Genomic DNA, 23,136 nt, shown 5'->3' on the forward strand with positions numbered 1-23,136 from the left:
ATACAGTACGGTGGAGAGGTATGTCTGAAGACTTATTACATTTCATTTTTATCTTAACTGATACAACGGAGTGGTCGGAGGATCCCAGGGGAGATAGAACAGAACATGAACATAGCTCAGGGGAAGTTGTAAGAAAAAGGTCTAGAAGGCTTGCATACTGACTGGTAGTATCTGACACACGGGTGGGTTCGTGAACAATCTGAGTGAGGTCATAGGCAATGGCAAAATCATGACAGAACCTCCCCTCGTCATCTGTCTTATTTGAGTGGGTCAACCATTCCACATTATAGACATTGAAATCACCGCAAATGTGAATGTTAGCTGAAGGATGAGCAGACAGGATGTGGTCAATTTTCTCAGATATGCACTTAAAGATAGTAACTCCGCTGTTGTGGGGGCGATAGAGGGCAAATATAAATGCGGTGGTGTAAGCAAGTGCAACCCGGAAGCACATATAAGGTAAATTAGGGTCTTCTCTGGAGATATCCCTACCACATGGAAAGCCATGTTTAATGTCGGCACATATTCCATGCCCATGGCAATCTTGGGGTCAAATTTAGCTGTTAAGTTGGAGTATCCTTTAATTATGAACTCATCTAGTTCGCCTAGAAAGAATATGTCCGGTTTGTCTCCTGTAATTGGGTTTCAACCTCTGGAAGGTTGGAACGTAGACCCCCTGATGTTGGAGAAGGAGACATGGTAATAGGGGTTTTGTTGGAGGATGGGGTTCTAGGTTTATTCGTGTTTTTTTTCTGGAGATATGTCATGTTAAGGTTTTGGGATTTGTGGACAGAGAGAAAAAGACAGGAAATTTTTGTTTTTCTTTTTTTTTTTGTAGCACATAAGGTAAAGCCGTAACAATTACCCACTAGTATGGCATCGAGAGGCCCCACCAGAAACTACTGCATGGTCCAGAATCCATTCACCAAATGGCAATACAGCAGCCCCGGTACTTTGCACCTGCTGATAGGACAGCCTCCTTAATGGTTAATCCAAGGTTCGGGTTCCTGACTATCAGGCGGATAACGTCAGCCCAGATGAAACATTTACCTCCAGCACTTTTACTACTGACATGGCCACAAGGATAGACATAGAAACAGAAAATTTCCGACATCTCAGGCTACTGTTCACGAAGTACTACCAACCTGGAAAGCAGCTTTTTCTTCACCCTTTGTCAGAAAAATCACTCATTGGAAATGAGGACTGAGGGACAAAAAGAAGCGATAGTTGCTGAAGCTGTCGATAATACATCCACAGTGCACTATCTACTCTCCATTAAAAAAAAAAAGGGGGGGTAAGAGAGACTTATTAATATCTACTTTATAAGTCCGTTGCTCCATTCCAAGTTTAGGACCTCCCCTCTCATATTAATGCATGGATATTTTTGGCTTTTTCTACCTTGAACCAGAATGTACAAGCATTCCAGCTCCACCCCATAATTAAGATACTATAATGGAACTTTTATCAAATTGGGAAGTCGGGTTATTAATTTATATTTGAAGTACTTGTTTAAAAAACTGGTTAAGAGTAATACCGTTTGAGTTACGTATTAAGTTTAGACTAGATTAAAAATAATGCATGCTGCAGAAAAAAAAAAATCAACAGATGACTTGCCTTCTATGAAGAAGACTATGAAGGATTTCTTCATGAGAAAGTTGACACCCACGCTGGATAAAGCCTGAAAGAAAAAATGGTGCCAACAGACAAAAGGCCATCAAAACAGTATGGAGAGATCTCAGCTGAATTTCTGCAATGACTTCAAAAAGACGAAGAGAAAGCAGCAAAAAAAGAGAGGACAGGGTCTCGAGGTTGAGAGACAGGAAGAAAGACTCAGAATACTGGTACAAGGAGACCAAAAGTATGTGCTGGACAACCAAATTCTGACACCTGAGAGACAGGTATGGGCATCATAGAGCTACAAAGAAACAGTGATGAACAGTTGAATGGGTTTCTTCCAAAGCCAGAAGAAACATTTATTAAAGTTTCTCTTCTGCTATGAACTGCAGAGACGAACTTCTCCGCCTTTCTCTTTTCCACTCATGCTTATGCCTGTTTTATCCTGTTAAATGCGCAGTTTATTTCTTGGCTTTATTGCCACCAACAAGAGCAGCTACGAAATTCCACAGCCTTCGCGTTTACTTCCAAATTAAGGAATGGAAAGGTAGAAACCAGCTAAAATTTAATGAGTGGGGATGGAAACTTTTAGAGGGTAAATTACAACCAATTAAGACTGCATGAAAATCTTAATTTGTTGATGTTTCTCAAATTCAAGTGAACTTTTTTAATTTTAGTTCAGTCAAAATGTGGCTGAACCTCAAACAAATTGCTAACAAAGGTTTTTAACTTGCCTATTAGGCATGAATAACATCTTTCAGATAGAAACGTTTACCACGAGTAAAAGGGATCAACAGCTGCCATTTAAAATCCAACTCAACAATATTAAAATTTTGAGACCTAAAATTCCTGACATTTCCTGAGAAGTTTGTCCATTATTCCTGACAATTACTGACAAAAATAAACGTTTTTCCTGACAAAAAAACTTTAATTAGAAATTAAAAAAAAATTTTTTTGCATGAAAACCCACACAGAGGGCTCATCCCACACAGTGGGCTGGCAAGTGGGCATATGGATTTTTAGCAACTTCCTCAAATCATAAAACCTATATGTTTGAATAGGTCAGAGTCTGAGGTTGCAAAAAATGGGCTCATTTGTCTTCTAACTCCAATTATTTCTCAAGATATGCTCGTTTGAAGTTCACAAATTTCGAATTTTTGTGAAATTGCAACTACAGTGATTTTTACCAAGTAAATTTGGGTGCACCTGAAGAATTGCTCAAAATTTCTTCCAGAAACCCCTAAATATGTCCTATAAGCCCATTAGATAATGCCGGATTCCTTAAATTTACTTCATTATAAAAAATGGAACATATGAACAAGTTTTTGACCTGTTTTTTTTCGGGGGGGGGGGGGACACAAAATTTACCATAAAAATAAGCATTTTCTTCTATAAAAAAGCCCAAAATTTGCTCCTGGATGGTATAGTTTAATGAAAGATTGCAAAAAAGCCCTGAAATGAAATTTCTCCTGCTTTACAAATAAGAATCTAGACATAGAAAGCTATTATAATCTAATTGGGTGAAAAAAAATAACTCTTGGGAACCATTTTAATTCTAACATACTGAAAAAATTTGAACTTGGCCATTTTTCTGTGATTTTGGACAACCCACAATGACCATTTAAACCATAAATCCAGATAATTTTTGTCATTCATACTCAAATTTCATCATCCAGGCCACTATTCCTATGTTTTTTGGAGTGCAGAATCCAAATTTGGCATCAGAAAACTATGAAACTGCACTATTTTTTTGGTAAATCCTGATTTTTTTGATTTTTTTTAACAATTTTCAGTTAAATATTGGCTTTAAACTAGAAAAAAATTAATTTTCTGAAAATTTATCCATTATAATTGAATATTTCCATTTTTCTCATTTTTAATTTTTCAACATCTCACATTTTATTTTATTTTTGATACACAATCATAATGAATGACTTGACAAACATTGCTCTCATTGAGATTTTCCAGAACTGCAAGAGGTCTCAATTCGACAAAGAGCCAGACTTCGATGAAGTTGTGAAACGGGTCTCATCCAAGCTAGAGGTTCCACCTAGTGATAAACTTCTGACATCAAAGTTGTGTTCAAAAACTTTCAGCAGCAACAAAACAAGAATCGTTCAGTGCTCAGTTCATCCAGGTCATTTGATGAGAAGGTAGTGCTCCAACATCACACCAATGTACCGATGGCAAAGCGTCCTCTGGAGGAAGTCAGTGACCGTCAACAACGCCAATGACTGAGCAACTATATGGATTCGACCAAAGCTGCTGCTCAAGCACAGAACACTTCCCCGACCAAAATGTTTGCCTTCAGTCTGAAGAACAAATTTTAATAAAAAACAAAAAGGTTGCTAAAGTGGGATACTCTATCCTATGCAACAAGTCTGTCCCAGACCGAAACGTTTCATTGGAGATTGTATCTGCCATCTACGAGAGTGGCAAAAGGACCAAACGGATTTACACAGACTTTAGTTTACTCCTGAAAGATGCTGGAGCTGATGTACTTCCATCATACGGCAAACTGTTGAAATTTAAGGAGGAGTGGAGGCCAACAGTACAAAAACTTGCAACTCCATGCAGTACGATTACGTCCACCCAATTGTTTACATCACTTCAGTTTCCCGCATTCCATAACCTCAGTGAGATCCAACCAAAAACTGCTCGCCCAAACAATCAATAGTAGTGAATTAAGAGCCAAGATTGATCAACTGATATTGCACATAGCTGTCATTTTAAGCATCATTAACTCAAATAGGAAGTGAAAATTGACGAGTTCAAAGCATTTTGTCAAGCTAGATACCTCCATGTTCAATTCCATGGATATCACTCCAAGTGCTTGTGTTGCTTTAGACATAGTGCTGTTATATATTGTGACAGTTTGAATAAAAGGGAAGGGAGAAAGAAAGAAAAACCAAACAGAAGTTATTATTGGTAGAGCGTGTGGGTAGAGGTGACAGAAAATTCAGACAGGTAGCCTGCAACTATAGATAAGTCGGTCAAAGGTGAAAAAAGGGGTAAGAAAGTTTATAAGAGAGGGGACAGTAGAAAGCATAAGTCAATGAGGCGGGGGATTGTCTATAACGATTGAGATTAGCTTTAAGATTTTAAATTAGGGTGAAATTCAAATCATTTCAAATTATCTGATGGATTAAATTCAATAAAATTAAACGTTTAAAAAATTTAATAGAGAAAAAATATATAGTATAAAAAAATATAATATATAAGGCAGTTTGTTATATAAAAATTATCAATAAAATTGCAAAGATTTATATAAACTACTACTATAAATATTTGATAAAATTTTAAATGAATAAATTACTGCAGAAGTAATGGGGTAGTCTATTTAAAAAATGATTATTATTTGTTGTAGTAGTAAGAGTTTTTAATTTTAGATAGAATAATCTTAAGGAAATATTCATCTCATTTTGATGCTAATATTATTGGTCTTATACAACTCTTGCCAGTTAATATTAGGATTTAATTAAGAGGTCTTGGATGTATTGTAAAGGATAAATTATAAATTCCAGATGAAAAGAGATTGTGGACAGTTACCGAAGATGAGTTCTCATTGAGCAGATTAAATTTTTATTTCAAATTATATTGTGGAAGGTAGTTCAGATGCAAATTAATAGTTATTATTGACTATGAAAATTATGATTTTAGAATGGTAGAATTAAAAGGGGGTCAAAATAGTGCAACATCTTTAAATAATATGGTGTTATTTAAAGTGAAACTCAGGATGTAAGATTTGAGATGTAACTTGTAAACATGTAATAGGTGGGTTCCTAAAGAAGAACGATTTAAGAGAGAAAACAGTCGATTAAGCTGATTGAGATATTTTTGATGTACATTATATTTAAGAGAATAAGGTAAGATTGAGTATGCTGAGTAAATGGTAATGAGGATTATTTTTTATTGTCTAAAGCTAAATTATGTTATTTCCAATTGGCTGTATTTAAATTTTCTTCTGTGTTTGCAAAGTAAGACCAATTCGTTTTTAGTAGTCATTGTAAGTTTAGGGAAAGTGATTATTTTAACTGCTTCGGAAATATAAAGATTACAAAATTTAGACCCTAGTGTATATAATTTTGCTTTTTTTTAGTATACTCAATTTAATTGAATAAGGAATCTTAAGTGTTCGGTTCTTAATTAAGGTAGTTGAAGAAGTGCTTTTTTTAGCCTGTATTTTCGTGTTTGAAGGAATGTAAGTGGTTTGAGAGTCTCAGTTTAATTAAATTAGAAGTTGCGCCTATGTATGTGTCAGTTTTATTTTCATTATTTAAATGTCTATTTAAGTTAATATTGGGATTGATATTTAAAATCGAGAGGTTTTGAATTGAATAACTTTCAGGAGAAGATGTCAGTCTGTTACGGATTGTGGGAGAATCATTATAGGAATCATTTTGTGGTTGTTGCCATTTAATGTAGCTGTGTGCTTTACCAAAGCTGGCATGTTTTGCTTGGAGTCATTAGTTATTATGCTACTTGGATGAGTTTCATGTTATCATGTTATGCTACTTGGATGAGTTTCATGTATCAGTAGTTGTGTCACTGTGCAAGAGTATACAACGTCCTTATATATGCAATCATTATTTAGAGGACAGTTCTCTTTACTTGGGCTGGTACTACCAGATCAGGCTGTCTATTGGCTTCCTGAGACGAAATGCACCTACATTGAATTTCTGTTTTTGTTTTCTGTTCTCTTTTGTAAAACTTAAATATGTTCTTCAAAAACAAAAACAATAGCCTCCTTCCCCCTTTTTCCCTCCCACTTCCTTACTGGCTTCCTAAATTAAAACAGTCCAGCCAATAATACTACAACCTATTTCCTTTGCAAAACTCAATTATTTTCTGCAAGGCAGAGAATGAAAACAACAATCCAACAAGAACATCAAATCAATTAAGAAATGAGATAACCAAACTAAAACCCAAGAATGTTTATTTGAAGAAATAAACCAGATTTCACTAGACCCCTTCGGCAGGGCATCAGAATATGCTGACTGCCCCCCTGTAGAGAGTAGAAGTCCCTCAATGGGACTACTTGTTGGCTGTATGTAGCAACCTGTAATGTCTTAGGACGGGATCTTGGTGATTGAGCAGTCCATGACTAGGGGAAAAAAAAAAGTTGTGGCTCTGCAACACACTACTTCGGCCTTTACCTCGACTAGACGGGAGATCGGAGAGGCCCGATTAATCGGCTAGTCATGCCAAGCCCTAACACTTACACTGGCAAATGTTAATTACAACATAAAAAAAAAAAAAATGAAGTCTAAAGATAATACAATATCTTACTCTTACTACAAACACAGGCAAACCAAATATGTGTTATAAGGTGGTGGCAAGGATCAATCAGTTGCTGAGATAAAATCACACGACTGTTCCCTACCCGGTGTTTCTCGTAAACTAGGAAAATGAAACTAAATTAGGAATCTGGAAGCAATGGCACAGACAACCGATTGAGTATATCTTTTTTGTATCCTTGGGATGAAAGGACGAATGGGTTTCCCCCCTAATATCTCCCACATTTGGGCTCCAAGGAGGATGGGGAGCAAGAAAGATGAAAAACTAACACATTTTAATTAAAAAACCCAGAAAAACCAAAAGAACTCACTCTGATGTTTCAGATGTCACCAGCTCAGACAGTGAACAAGAATTTAATCTTGAACATATTGACAAAGAAAACTTCCCAAGATTCATAGTTATTGAAAACTTGGAAGGAAAAAAGGCCAGCGATCTGTCTCCATTTCTAATCCAAAAAGTATTAACTCAAAACAGCAATCCTAAAACAGTTAAAAAAATGAAAAATGGCAACCTACTTGTTACAGTAGACAACGACAAAGATGCAAAGAATCTCCTAGGAATAGAAAAATTCTATATTTATAAATGCAAGACTTTTGCTCATGAAAGGTTAAACACCTCAAAAAGCGTCAGAAGAAGCCGTGAACTAATCTTAGCTGCAACAGAAGAAATAAAAATTGCTCTAAGAAAACAGGGAGTGATTGATCATGTCCGAATCAATATAAAAAGGAATGGCCAATCCATACCTATGACGTATATACTAACATTTGATATTCCTAAAATTCCCAAAGTCAAAGTTGTATATACAATTGAAAAAGTGGAATTATATATACCAGCGTCTCTGAGATGTTTTAAGTGCCAAAAATATGGGCACCATAGAGAAGTGGAAAATGTGGTCTAAAAGAACCCAACCACATGGAAAATGAATGCCCCAATGAAACTAAATGCCCAAATTGCCTAGAAAACCATCCAGCATACCCCAAAACATGCAAAACCTTCCAAAAGGAAAAAGAATTTGTGGAAGTAAAATACAAAGAAAGAAGCAAGGAAAATGGTAAGATTCCTACCAAAAAGTAAACGCCTATGCAAACATCACAAAAAATTCAAGTCAAACTAACCAAATAAACTACCAAGAGTTACTCAATAAACTAGTTTCTGAGCTCAAAAATCTAATTGAAACTTTAAAAACATACCAAAATGAAACTAACAAGAAACAATTACTAGTATCGTTGAAAACTCAATGAAGTGACCAAAACCAAAAACCAGCTCCAAAGAGCAAAATAGAATCCGATCAACAAAAACTACAAATAAACCGATGTGAAAGATCTAAGTCACAAACAAGGACAAAAGCAGACATTAAACACGCAGTATCAAGAAAGATGGAGGTAGAACAGGGAAACACAAAACCCCCTTCCAAAAACCAAAATAAACAAAAAATAGAAACAGTATTAAATGAAAATGAATTTGAATCGAGAGCTGGAAAGTTAACGCTTGCAAAACCAGAATCGAGCATCATGAAAAAACTATCAAAAATAAATACAACAAGTAAAAGGTCTGGGACATGATCCAAAAAATCTCAGAGAAAAGTAGCAGCAACCCTACTAAACACTTGACCTATAATAAGCAAAAAATTTCTAGCAAGAAAGAAATGGTAGATTGTCTTGCTGAAACTTTTGCAAAAAAACTCCTCCTCCAAAAACTCTAACCAAAAATTCCAAATTATTAAGGAAAAAGCAAAAAAGGAAAAACTCCAGTTTCAGACAAATAATACAGAAAAATACAACCAGCCATTCTCTAAAAATAAATTGAAAGTATCCCTAAGCAAAGCTCATGACTCAGCTGTTGGCTCTGATCAAATCCATTATCAATTCCAAAAACAACTTCCTGATACGTCTACAGATTATCTACTACAAATATTTAATGATATTTGAGAAAGTGGCAACGTCCTTGAAATATGGAGGCAGGCCATAGTAATCCCTATACCTAAATTATCAAAGGACTCTACAAATCTCATGAATTACCGACCTATAGCACTCACTAGCTGTATTTCCAAAATAATGGAAAGAATGATTAACAGCAGATTAGTATGGTACCTTGAGACAATCTGATTACAGATTATCAATCAGGATTTAGGAATGAAAGAAACCCCCATGGGCCACCTGATTCAGCTAGAAACCTTCATCAGAGAAGCCTTTATCAAGAAAGAACATCTTACAGCAGTCTTTTTCGATATTGAAAAAGCATACGGCTCAGCATGGAGGCATGGCAGTATAAAAGATCTACAAGAACTAGGATTAAAAGGCAGAATGGCCATTTTTATCACAAATTTTATAAATGATAGACAATTTAATGTATGATTAGGAGATACCCTATCCATCAGTAAAAAAAAAAAATAAGAAACAGGTGTACCACAAGGAAGCATCCTGTCTGTCACACTTTTTAGCATTAAAATAAATAACATTGTAAAAAAATATAAATGTAGGAACAGAATGTGCCCTCTATGTGGATGATTTCCTGATTTGTTATAGATCAAAACATATTCCAAGAATAGAACGCCATTTACAACTGTGTCTAAACAAAACAAATAAATGGATAACAAAAAATGGGTTTAGATTTTCAAAAGAAAAAACAAAAGCCATTCATTTCTGCCAAATCCGGAAAATGCACCATGACCCAATACTGAAACTGGATAATGAAATTATACCTATAGTTGATCAGTATAAATATTTGGCCATCATCTTCGATAAAAAGCTAACATTCATTCCCTATATTAAATACTTCAAATAAAAATGCAACAAAGTCATCCAACTCTTAAAAGTAGTAGCTCATACAGACTGGGGTGCAGACAAAGACTCAATAATTAAATTATACAGATCCCTTGTCAGATCATGGATGCTATATCTATGGATCCACAAGAAAGTCCTACATAAAGGAATTAGACACAATACATCACCAAGGGCTAAGATTGGTTCTAGGAGCCTTCCCCACCTCCTCAGTGGAAAGCTTATATGTAGAAGCAGATGAACCCTCATTGTCACTTAGAATAGAAAAACTAGGACTACAATATTATACAAAATTGGCTTCATGTCCAACTAATCCTGCCTATAAATGTGTCTTCTACCCTCAATACAAAAACCTCTTTGATAGAAAAGAAAATTCTATAAAACCATTTAGCCTACGTATGGAAGAATCCATAAATAAAGCCCAGATAGATATTGCAACAATACACAAATCTGTAAAACCTAAATATCCCCCCTAGCTGACAAAACAACCAAAAATAATATCAGACCTAATTAAATACCCTAAAACAAAAACCAATCCAATCATATATCAAGAAAAATTCCAAATAATTAAAGATAATTATTCCAAACACTCAACAATTTATACAGACGGTCCAAAAGATGGAGATAATGTTAGATGTGCAGCCATACACAATAAAACAATCTTAATGAAAAGATTACCAGACAAAGCATCGATCTACAGTGCTGAAGTATCAGCCATTGGTATGGCACTCGATCTTATAGAATCTTCTAAAGATAAACAATTCATTATCTGTTCAGATGCCAAATCAGTACTCGAAACACTGGAAAACAGGAAACCAACGAACCCAATAATCACGAAAACCCTAAATAGATTTGATGATATTCCTAATGATAAAAACATTCTCTTTTGTTGGATACCCAATCATATCAACATAAAGGGTAACGATAGAACTGACAAAGCAGCAAAAACAGCATTAAATTTAACCAAAGATAAGATCCCTCATGCCAATCTAAAACAAACCATTAACAAATATATTAGAAACACATGGCAAGAGTCGTGGAACTCCTGTACTAAAAACAAGCTATACCAAATCAATGAAACCATAGGAAAACAGAAAGCAAACAAAAGAATGACCAGAAAGGAGGAAGTTATAATGACAAGACTCTGAATAGGTCATACCTCTATAACACACTCCTACCTACTCAAAAAAGAAGCCCCACTCTGCATACCCTGCCAGGAACCATACACTGTCAATCATATATTAACAAGATGCGAAGACTTGAAAACAAATCGACTGAATCTATATAATGAAAAAACTGTAAAGGACATATTCACTCATGTAGACCCAAATTTCCTTCTCAGATATTTGAAGAGTTTGAAGGGTTACTCAACAAAATTAAAAAACAAACAAAAAAAAACAATACCTTATTTAACTATATAAACATAGACACTGAACATACATAAAACTATTAATGTATATGGAAAAAAAGACTCTGGCATTAAATGACCACAGGTTGATATGCCGTAAAATCAATCAATCTTTACTTTGGCAGTTACATTTATTTATACAGGCTGTCTGAGCTTTTTTATTTTCATGTTATTGGATGATATCATTGTCTGTGCTAAATTCAGCATCGTTGACTATGATATTTTTTATAGTTTTTGTTTAATAATGTACTGTACTTAGGGTATTTAAGAGTTTTCTACTATTTTGAAAAATTCTTTAGGTATGATTTTTACATTCAGGCTAAAAGGTGGATTGAACCTTATGGATTTTTTTCGTCTTAGTCAGTTATTTTTCTTATTTAGCTTGTGGTTAGAATTTTTGTTAGTATTACCATCTTTTGGGATGGGCTTATTTTTGCTAGGGATAGATTGTATTGTTATTGGTTGTCTTTAGAGTCATATTATGGGTAATTACTGATTTTAACTTTTTCACCATAGCACGTTTTTTTGTTGTATTCTATACTAGCATAGGTGCTCGGCGTTTCCCGGGTGTTTGGAGGTGTGTGTTGAGCAAAAAAAAACAAAAGTTGAGTGGAAAGGCAGGCTTGAACCCGTACCGCGAAGGAAAAAAATGTGACGTCTTCGCTGGAACTGGAAGTGACGTAGGCTTAAATTAAGGCTAGACAATTGAAAAGACAATTCGAAAATATCGGTGAAAAAGGCGACCCCTTCCTGTAGAAAAGTGCCCAGGTGAAGAAATTAATGTTTTTAGCCAATTTTTCTGTATTTGTCGTCTGAAGGGTTGAGCTTCAAAATGATGTGAAAATCCGTCACCTCTGTCGAAAGTTTTAGGTAGACATGCAAACATACATACATTTATATATTGGTACCTCAAATTTTTTACCCAAACCGATTAAAAAGTTTGCCCTATCTATGAATACCGTTTATGTAAAATTTCAAATGTTTAGACCAGAAATTATCTGAGTAATTTGGTAGAAACCGCAGAGGTCAAATTTTTTATTAACTTTGACCCTATTATGACCCCTTAACATTTATTATTTTGGACTCAAATCAAGTTATTAAGTTAGATCCATGTCCAAGGAACCTATATCTAAAATTTCAAGTGTTTAGACCCAAAATTGTTTGAGGAGTTTGGTAGAGTTCTCAAAGGTCAAATCATTGAATTTTTACCCCTTAACAGCCAAATTTCTGGCCAAAAACGGATTACAAAGATTTTCCCAAATCTCCATACCCTGTTTATCAAATTTCCACTGAAAATTGACAGTTATTGTGTAGGGAAATGTACACAGACATACACTTTCACTTTTATAGATTATTTGTATATCTCAAATTCCTTAAAGCATAAACGGTGAAAATTGGTCAAAGTTTTTTTTTGTCAGCTGACAGATTTAAAATCCTTTTGGAGATAACTGGTATTATTGAATTAATTATAGATTTTGGATGATTCGATTATTTATGCACATAAAATAGATTCAAATTAGTTTTATGGTAAGGGGAGTTAAACTAAGGCATATATTCAAGAAATTAGAGGTTTTCTTATTTGGGTCAACTGCTATGGATAAACCGTAATTTTTAAAAAATTTGTGTAGTTTCTTGATGGCATTGTTGTACTGTCTTGACCTGGTTGGTGTTACAAATAATGCGTCCTTGTAGGTTTTTGAATTCTATGTTAAGCTCTTTTAATAGAAATAGTCCCACTAAATCTGTAACTTTTGCAGAGTCGGAAGAACACTATTTTATCAAAGTTGTTGGGGGTATCTTTTCTTGTCCAAAATTTCCCATCGAAATGTATTAAGGATCGCCTTGCTAACAGAATTTTATTTCTAAATCGGTAATGTCCGAATGTTTTTTAATGCCTTATTTAAAAGTATTGGGTAGAGAGAATGATACTAATTATTTATATCAAAGGTAATTGAATTTTTACTTCTCTTTAAGATTTAAGAATCATTTTAGAACAGAGCATTGCCAGAGGGAGAACTTGTTCCTTTATGGAGGGGATGATTCTATCAATATTTTCTTACTTGCTCATCCTGTACCTGAATTAGAGGTACAAGTTAGTCTAATAAAGGGGTTATCATGGAAGCTATGTTTATGATTTTTCAAGGAGAATCTCTGAATGCCTGGGGTTACAATTTTTGTGTAATTATAGATATTCATTAATTTCAGTAAGTTTTTTGTTTCCATCTTCATCTCGTTTGTTAGTAAGGACAGATTTATAAGATTTATTTGATTCCTTATATATAACTAGCAAAAGTACCCGTCGTTGACTGGGTTCAAAAACAGCCTACAGAAAATGGACTCTGATTTATGAAAGTATGATAGGTTATGAAAAGGAAGGGTTGTAAAGAGATAGCTTCGAATTTAGGGGTATCAATACCAAAGCAAAATATGATGAAAATAAAATAGATAAACCCCATAATTTATTATACCATACCTGTTCACACTGAAACACTTATCACAATATTCTGTGAATCTTTATTAAAAACCTTGTTAAACTTTGACATATTTCCATTCTATGGAGGTCAGGTGCGAATGAATACCCCATAATTTCATTATACCATATTTCATCAAACTGAAACCTAATTATCAAAGTATACTTACGCAGATAGATATGAAAAGTCTTTATTAAAGTTTGTGCATATTTCCATTCTATGGAGGCCAGGCGCGAATGCAGACCCCCACAATTTTATTATACCATCCCTATTTAAATTAAAACATACTTATCAAACTATTCTTATGTACATCCATATCAAAAACACTTGTAAACGTTTTTTTTTTTTATTTTTAAATTTTTTATTTCCATACTTTGCGGACCAGGCGCGAACGCAGACCCCACAATTTTAATGAACCACCGTTCTGCCAGATCAAACATACCCATTCCTGTGTCTCGATACATCTTCTATCATTATATGTAATCAGTTTTTTAAAATAGTCAACCATATAGGGGCCTATTCGTGATCAGACGCACACACACGGACAAACATTCAGCTTTATATTATAGATTTTCTTGTTAGTAGGGTAGTTTAATTTATAGTAGTTTTCAGGTTTGTTTTTTGGGGTTTTCTTTTGTTTTTTTGTTTTTTTAACAAAAATGAGTTTTTCTTAACTTTCATTGCAAAGTTATTTTTCCAGTGATAGCATTAAGAGGGTATTTTGTTTTTTACATTTTATCTTAACTAAATTGATGATCAGTTAGTTTTCAGAGTTCTTGGAGATCTGGCTTAAATTTAGGGTGCAAAGTTGTTTTCAGACCGTAAAACTTGGCAGCAGTTCTTTCAACTTTCCTTTGTTCTTTGTATGAATTAATTGGAAGGTTCATTTTGTAGGTTTCAGGGTGAGGAATTTGTGTATTTCCTTTGCTTTTTATGTTAGTTTAAATCATAGTGGTAAGCTTTCCATCTGACATAAAGAACTTGTTAATAGCTTGTACAAGTTTGTGTAAATATCCTTGTTTAGAAGAGATATGTATGTTTTTAGCGGATAGTGGTTTGTATTCTTTGTCAAATATATTTGAGAGGGATAAAAAACTTAACCCAAAGAAAAGGGAGCTTAATATATATGAGAATAATGAGATGAATTAGATCACAAATTAATGAATCTTATGGTTTCAAGTCTTACAAAATACTTTTGGGAGGGAATATTTTGTTTAAGACAATCCCAGCTATATAAAATTGTTCAATATACTAACTAGAGCAAATAAAAATTTACAGTTTAATTTTTTTTATATATATTAGTGGTCTGGCTAGTCCACAAGGGAGACAATCAAGCAAAAAAGACCCTAAACAAAATTCATTCCAAATCAGCAAAACTGATGTTTCCTTGCCAGGACACTATATACAAATGTAGGCAAATTTTGGCATATTTTATGGATTTGAAAATATAGGTTCTTTTTTTACCAATTGTCATAAAATTTTCACCATAAAATAGTATTATAATCTTCAAAAAGCCTGCAAATTTTCATGAGGTTTTGCCCCATAGAACCAAAGATATGAGCATTTCAATATTTGGCTATAAGTAAAGATCCACTCATGAGCAAAAAAAAAAAAAAATGGGCCAAGAGTGAAAGAAGGAATAAATCGATTTTTCAATCTTTTTCCATGAATTTTTGTTAATTTTAACTGAAAATTTCTATTTTGCAAATCATTATTATTACAGCATATAATAATAAGTGGAAAAATGAATCCTAAAAATGGTGAGACTGCATCTTGGCGAGGATATAAAAAAAACAAATTGCAGGATTAAGGCATTCAAAAATGACTAACAAGCAGATTTTTGATATTTTAAGAATAGAAAATGTGAAAACATCTCTTTCTGCAATGAAGCGAATTGGTAAAAGCTGCAAAGTTGAACGCTCGGTAAAAAGGAAATCTGGATCTGGTCGCCCTAGAGCATCCATTTCGAAGGACCACACCAGGCTTAAATTAACTGTTTTGAAGGATCGAAAGAAAACTTATGTTGACCAAAGCAAAAAATTCAATACGGGCTGGAAATTCTCTTTCTAGATATACAATATCTAGACGAATGAAAGAAATGGGATTTTCTTCTAAAAAGTGTGCAAAAAGCCATTTTTATCTAAGAAGAACATCAATGATACAAAAGATTTTTCTCGTGTTATTGCAAGAAAGATACAGACTGGTTCAGGAATGTTTTCTGGTCAGATGAATCAAGATTTTGTCTTGTTAGTGATGCTCCAAACAGTGCATTCAAAGAACTGGAGAAAGATTTTCACCAAGTTGCATAAAAACAACAGTTAAACACAGGAATGAAGGGATAATGGTATGGGGAACTTTTACTGCAGTAGGAGTTGGGGAACTTATTAGATGTGAGAAGTCAATCAATGCAAAGGAATATATTCAAATGTTAGAAACAGGACTGATACCAAGTATCCAGAAGCTGTGAATATCCCAGAACATTATTTTTCAACATGATAATGCCCCTGCACACACTGCTAAAGTCACCAAAAATTGATTTTCTGGTAATTCAATTGATGTGATGTTTTGGCCTGGTCAAACCCCCGATTTAAACCTAATCGAAAATATTTGGTTCATAATATTGGCTGGAAGAACTTTTTCAAACAATAGCAGACTGTGGGAAGCTGTGCAAAGCAAATGAAATAGTATCTCATCTTCACAGTGTTCCACTTTGGTTGAGAGCATGTCTAAAAGGATTGATCTTTTAAAGAAATCAAAAGGGAATGCGATTCCACACTAAACATTTATTAAAGTAAATGTTTTGTTCTGTGTTATTAGTTCCGTTTAAGTTTCCTTGTACAATTGTTCTTTGTTCAATATAGCTTTTAGTGCAATAAAAATTTGTTTGCCCCAATTTTTTTGCTCACGAATGTGTGTGTGTGTATATATATATATATATATATATATATATATATATATATATACATATGTATATATATATATATACATACACTACCTTTCTTTTTAGCAATTTTATAAGTCTGAAATTTCAGTGACTATTGATCAGAATTTAGCAAATGAAGGCCTGTTGGAAAGGTAATGACCTGGATTGTGTAGTGGGCTATTTGCCCTTGGTTGCACATTAAGAGGATCATCCATTATCCAGAGCCTATTTTTGGCACTTTTTTGTTTCAATCATAGTCATTTGTTTTCCTAGTTTTGCAAATGAATTACAAAATATCTGATATTTTCCCAAAACCTCTGGCCTTGATGGAGGGAGACTAAAACTTGCTATGGTTTCAAATGATCTACAATAATAGCTTGATTCCAAATATTTCTCATGTTATATCTTCCCTCTTTGGTTTTCATACATGAAGTAAATTTCACAGTGTATAAGAATTATTTGATATTGGAGATATTCATAATCGTACCCTATTTTCAAAAGAGGAGAGATATAACAAAAAATATTTGGAATCAAGTCTCCCCTTGCTGTTATTTCAGATCATTTGAAACCATAGCAGCAAGCTTTAGTCTCCCCTCCACCCATACCAGAAATTTTGGGGAAATATATATTTGTACTATTACCTACATATATAATACCCCTCCTATTTATCCATACATACATATGTTGTATATGTTTTAATTATTATTTACCATTTTATCCTATTCCTTTATTCTTATTTCATATCTAAATGTCGTTAAGTCAGTTTTTCTATATTTGTATTTTGTATAATGCTAACCCATCTCCTCTTCTGATAAGAAGCATTTAGCTTTGAAATGCCATGGCCTAAAGAGGTTTTTTTCTTAATTTTCCCCTTAATTTTCCTAAGTGTTCTGATATAAATTTATGTATAACTTTTATTCCTCATCTTTCATTTTCATATTTTCGTTTGCTCCTCTTAATAGTGTTGAGCTTATTTTACCTTGATTTAGTTTTGCTTTGATTTACTTTTTGATAGCATAATTATATATATATATATATATATATATATATATCTGTGCTTTTCATCATTTTTATAGATGTGTACGTAAAAAATGTTCAATCAATTCTAATCAAATTTTATGAGAAAAATTATATGTTAGCTATCGTTTGAATGACGTTTATATCTTAGTTTTATACTATAAAGCTGGAAACTTTGAGATGTTTTAACTTCAACTCGGCCCTCGAAACAAAAAACACAAACACTTGTTGATCATTCTTTTTCAAAGAATTTATTTTTGAAAAAATATTCTTTTTCTTTTGATAATCAAAAACTTATGGTTTCCAAATAATTAAAAAATGAATGTTGTAAGTCAGTTTTCAAACTGACTTACAACAATAAAGTATTCATTTTTTATATTTTATAAATTTTTATGCTTAAATTTTTCAGAGCGCACAAAAAAAATCTGATGTTATCGGTGCTTGTCACCGTTTCTATTAATGTGTATGTAAAAGTTTTCAACTTTTTTTCAAATTTTAGAACAAAAGAAAATAATATATTGACTATTAAGTACCGTTTGAATGAAGTTTCTATCTTGACTTAGCTTTGTACTACAAAGCTTCAACTTTGAGATGTTCTAACTTTAACTCTAAGACGCCAGTGTTTTATTCAAATTCTATGGCAAGGAGAATTCTTTTACTTAATTGACTAAAAAAAAAATTGTCATCGACTGGTAGAATTTCTATATCAAGTGTTTATGTGAACAGACCCCAACCACATATTTGCAAAAAGTCATCACTAGCAGGCATACTATGCCAGCATGCTTTGTTATTAATAATCAGATATAAACAGCGATTTCTTTGAATATACAAATCACAATAAAAATATCAAAATAGTAATTTGCTAATTACTGATTTAAAGACTAAGACTGTTAGATTAAGTCGCAGTGTGTACCTTGTCGGTATGTTTTTTGGTATTGCTAATTAAAGTTTCAAATAATCCATCCAAGCCATTTTTATGCTTTTCTATGCTTAATTGGCCTCGTGGCTACGATCAAAGCATGTAATGGACCCTGATCCTATCCAGACAAGCACTTAAGGTAGTTAAGTCTCTTAGCTAGTTGACTGAATGAATTACTCTTTTCTACTGTAATAGAAATCCTTGTAGATGACCTCTCCTCACTGGATTGACTATGTTTCATCTTGTTTAGCTAAGAAATATGTCTGTTCACATTGATATCTCAACTGAAACTTTATAAATCGTAGTTCACCTCCTATACAAAAAGTGTCCTTATAACATATGCAGTGGAAATCTGCAGGGGCAAAAGAAAATGAGTCCTAACTGTTATCAAATCTCTATTCAAAAAGAAGCTTTTAGCTTCATAAAAACAAAACTATGCATCATATATTTGTATTCATTTTTGGATTTCCATTTACAGGTGTCCAATGTAAAAAAATCCTTGAAAAGCACACAGCAGGCAGATCTTGATGAACAAATGGTGACTGATTCTCGAGAAGTTCCAATATCAGGAGAAAAAGGTGGGAAAAGGTTAACCAAAGTAAAGGGGTATGTTGGTACTTTATTATTTACTACATTTATTGGGCAATCATTCCTGTATACTTTTAGTCTATCACCATTTTAATGTTAACTTTTAAACTGAATTTCAAAGCCATAACTATTGACAAATATTAGAAATAATATAAGCTTTCCCTTTTTCAATCATAAAATGCCCAATTTTCTGATATAAAAGTACCCTATCCCTATATCTTTAATAGCTTAACATTTAACAATTGTTTTTAGAATTTCAAAAGAAAATATTATTTTTAGATGATTCAAGTGTTTTTCCCTTTCTTTGCTGTTGTGTGTTTTTATCTGCATATTCATACATTCATTATCTTTTTGTCTTTCAATACCAAACCTTTGTGTTTTTGTTTTGATTTTTTTTTTTGTCCTTAGATTTAAAAAGTTATTCTTACAAAATAGTTTCTGATTTGTGTGAAATTCTCCTTAGGAGACAATTTTTCAAAAACAAAATTTGTGTTTGAAAAATAATTTTACTTTTTGTAAAATTAGACAAAATAAGTGATCAAAAATCGATACACACTTAAGCTGTAGAAGAATTTTTTTCTATTTAAATGTTCATCTCATCATGTGTCCTTCATTATTGTGTGATGTAGACAATCTTTTCTTCTGTAATAACAGTTGAAGGATATTCATCTTCATCTTGGGATACATTCTCTTCCTCCTAACTTAGATTGCCTACTTTTGTTGGTAAAGTTGGAATATTATCCATATGCAACCTAATCAGCATGATTTGAATTAACGTTCACAATATGCGAACACACACACACACACACATATATAGGGTGTAAGGACGTCAGCAGATGAGGGTAAACAAGTGGAACAGCTTTCAGTCAAAACCAGCTGACCTTCACACATGTAAAAACTGAATCATTTGGTTGTTGATAGCAAGATTAAAATGCTTACCCCAAAAATAATATAAGTCTTAAAATTTAAAATAATCATCCCTTGTTTGTTTATTAAAAAGTTTTGTAAATAAATAAAAAAATTAAAACTCAGTCTACATTAAATAATAAATGTTACTGGAGAAAAAACGAACAACTCCATGTGTGTATGTGAAGGTCAAGGTCAGATGGTGCTTGTATGGTTTTTAAACCCTAATTGATCCACAATGAAATTTCTCATTCAGACATATGCTTCATTTGATTAATCTCAAACACTGAGTAAAGAATTAAGATTTTTGCCTGGCAGACATTTTATTCTACATTATTTTAAATTAGATAAATTTCTTAAAGTAGACTTTCACTTGAGAAATTCAAGTTCAAACTGGCAAGAAAAAAATAAAAGCTTAATTTTCTTATTATAAATAAAGCTTATTCATAGCCAATTCCAAAAAAATCACAGAAATGTCTTTTTACATTTGTTTTAAGGCCAATTTATACTAGAAACTCTTAATTGAAAACATAAACACAAGATTCTGCTTTATCTTTTATTTTCCTTTTTATAAAAAAATTAGAAACAACAAATTGAGAAATATGATTTTTAAAACATTCATCAAAACACTTTCACTTGGATTAAAAATAGTCACATTTTTGTTTAAAAAATATCTTTCAAATCTTTCATCATAGAAAATCAAAGAGAAATATGAAGTTAATTTTTTTTTTCATCTTATTGAGTCAAAGGGAGATAATTGTTTATCAACAGTTAAATAATGTTCTTCAACAGTTGATTTTTAGAATTATGTTAATAACCTATCTTAAAAGGTATTTTTTTAATGTATCAATGAGTCACCACTTATTAGGGTTCAAACACTTCTCAAGGATAAGGATTAATTTGTGAGGTGAATGCTGATACAACATTGTGAGGATTGTTAATGATGGTTGATACTGGGCAGAATTTAATTATTTAAGAGATCGCATCAATAAGAATTTAAGATTGGACTTCAAAACGACCATGCTGGGAAACAGCCTTCAGTATTGTGTTTTATAGACAGTAGTTCTTCGAAAGAAACTTTGTTCATGGAAGAACCGATTTTGAAATTTATAAAATAATACAGGTGAGAACCACGGGGCAGAGTAAGGGAAGTGAGTTATGGGGCTGTCAAAGTTACATCCACAGGACATTTTCTACTCAGCATCAGTGTGGGTACACAAATGGATGGCAGCATTGTGTGTTTGTATGACACGTACATCATTTACTTCTACAAGGCTTGATTTCAGAGCACAGGTTTTACGCCAGTTTCCTTCCTCCCAGATTGACAGATCTGTAGAGTTGAATGTAATAATCAAAGAGGAAAGCACCCCGTGTGTGTGTCGTGCGGTCATACAACTTATAAATTACAAAGAGAAATTAAAGATGGCAGCCATGGATTTATAAGGTGTAGTCTTGTGGAATCTCACGAGATCTCCTCTTCCACTGCACATGTATGCAAATGGAATGGGGTCAGTTTTCTGATAAAATGTCTGTTAGCAGAGGCAGTGGGGAGAGACGTGCTGGAAGTTGAGAGAAAGTTGTCGGTGATGAATTCTAGCTGTACTTTTTCGTATTGTGTTTGGTTTATTTTGTTTTGCTGTTTACCAGCCCATTTAACGTCAAGCTATTTCGGCATAATGGGGGACAAATTCGACCTTAAATTAATACCGGAATTCGACAGCTCGACCCCCGGTACTTGACTGGGTGGAGAAGGTGGAACTACATTGCCTGTTGTCTAGTGTGAAGAATATTGAACATGTGGTTCCTCTACGTCTATCCGGCGGGGCTTTTGCAGTATATCAACAGCTTAGTCCTGAGGAAAAACAGGATTATGAAAGGATCAAGACGGTATTATACAAGGCGTTCGCTATCTACCCCACCACTGCTTGGGAGCAATTTGAGGCAAGAACCTTGCATCCCGGTGAAACTGTCAACGTTTATTTGGCCGAGCTGACAAAATTGACGGTGTTGTTTGGTGGGCTGCCTGAGCGGGCCTTGGCATGCAAATTTTTGGCAGGGCTCCCAACCGGAGCAAAGCAACTCCTGCGGGCCAGCTCAAGCATAGCTTCATTGTCCCTTAATGACCTGGTAGACCGGGCCAGGACCGTGATGAAGAATACTTATGAGATGGGAGAACTGGTAGTCGCTGCTGTACAGCGCACATTAAATGAGGATAGACTGTCCCAGCGGCCCGTCCTGCGCAGTGAAGTCATGTGTTATAGGTGCAATGATCAGGGCCACATTGCGAGGAACGGCCGGCGGCGACTGACAGCTATTCGCTGCTACCGATGTAATAAGACTGGTCATATGGCCTGGGATTGTTCGGGAAATGGGGTCGGGGACAAGGTGCCAGCGTCGACCTCTTCCCCAAACAGAAATTAGACAAGGCGCTTCCGATCATTCAGGTCTGTGTCAATGAGACATTGTGCTCAGCACTCGTCGACTCTGGGTGCTCTCGCACCATAGTGAGTGCGGGCCTCTGCTGCACTTGGAGATTACTAGATTAACCATCCTCAGTGGAGCGACGCGGACATGTTGCGGGGTGGGCACTGTGAACATTCGCACTAAAACTGGAAATTCAGCTAACGTCGAAGTGCTGGTAGTACTCAAGAAACCACTGAGCTTTGACCTGCTCCTAGGCTATGATGCCATCAGAGTCCTAGGTGGTGCTCACATAACACAGACGGAGGCGATACAGTTTCAGGAGAAGGTTCCAGTGTGTGCTGCTTTGAAGATTGATCAGCCAGACTTTATTGTCGAGTTTAACCAGCAGCAGAAGGCTTAGACGGCCGCGTGGAAGTGGTCGGAAAACCAGGAACCAGCCAAACTTCGAAATGAGATAACAGAGTACCATGTGCCCAACCAAATGAGGCCTGCATATGAAGAGGAACTTCGTGATTGGATCAAGGATGGCTGGTTGATACCCTACCCCTATGAGAAACTTGGACCTCCCAAAGGCCTGATTCCGCTGATGGCGGTTGCTCAGCACAACAAAACAAAGGTGAAGCAAGTGATGGACTATCACAAACTGAACGCACATGTTGATGCATTCATGGCAGATGCTGACGTTTGTGCCAGTAAGTTACGAGAGTGGCGCCAGCAGGGTTCTAATTGTCCCTGCTGGATCTAAGAAAAGCATACCTGCGGGTCCGAATCAGTGAAACAATGTGGTC

At 34.4% G+C, this 23,136-nt stretch overlaps 1 protein-coding gene across 3 annotated transcripts in view; it reads left to right on the forward strand.

Annotated features, from left to right (window-relative positions):
* LOC145247355 (COP9 signalosome complex subunit 7b-like) overlaps nt 1–23,136 on the forward strand; it is a 307,459-nt gene that overhangs the window by 268,588 nt on the left and 15,735 nt on the right. For 2 of the 3 annotated variants that reach the window (XM_080109034.1, XM_080109033.1), the window contains exon 8: nt 18,909–19,036. In XM_080109034.1, the coding sequence (XP_079965160.1) occupies nt 18,909–19,036 (128 nt within the window). The remainder of the gene's footprint in view (nt 1–18,908; nt 19,037–23,136) is intronic. The other variant, XM_080109035.1, reaches the window with a different exon arrangement.

This window comes from Euprymna scolopes, chromosome 25 (genome assembly GCF_053919585.1).
Source record: "Euprymna scolopes isolate OS-2025 chromosome 25, ASM5391958v1, whole genome shotgun sequence".
NCBI classification, from domain to species: Eukaryota; Metazoa; Mollusca; class Cephalopoda; order Sepiida; family Sepiolidae; genus Euprymna; species Euprymna scolopes.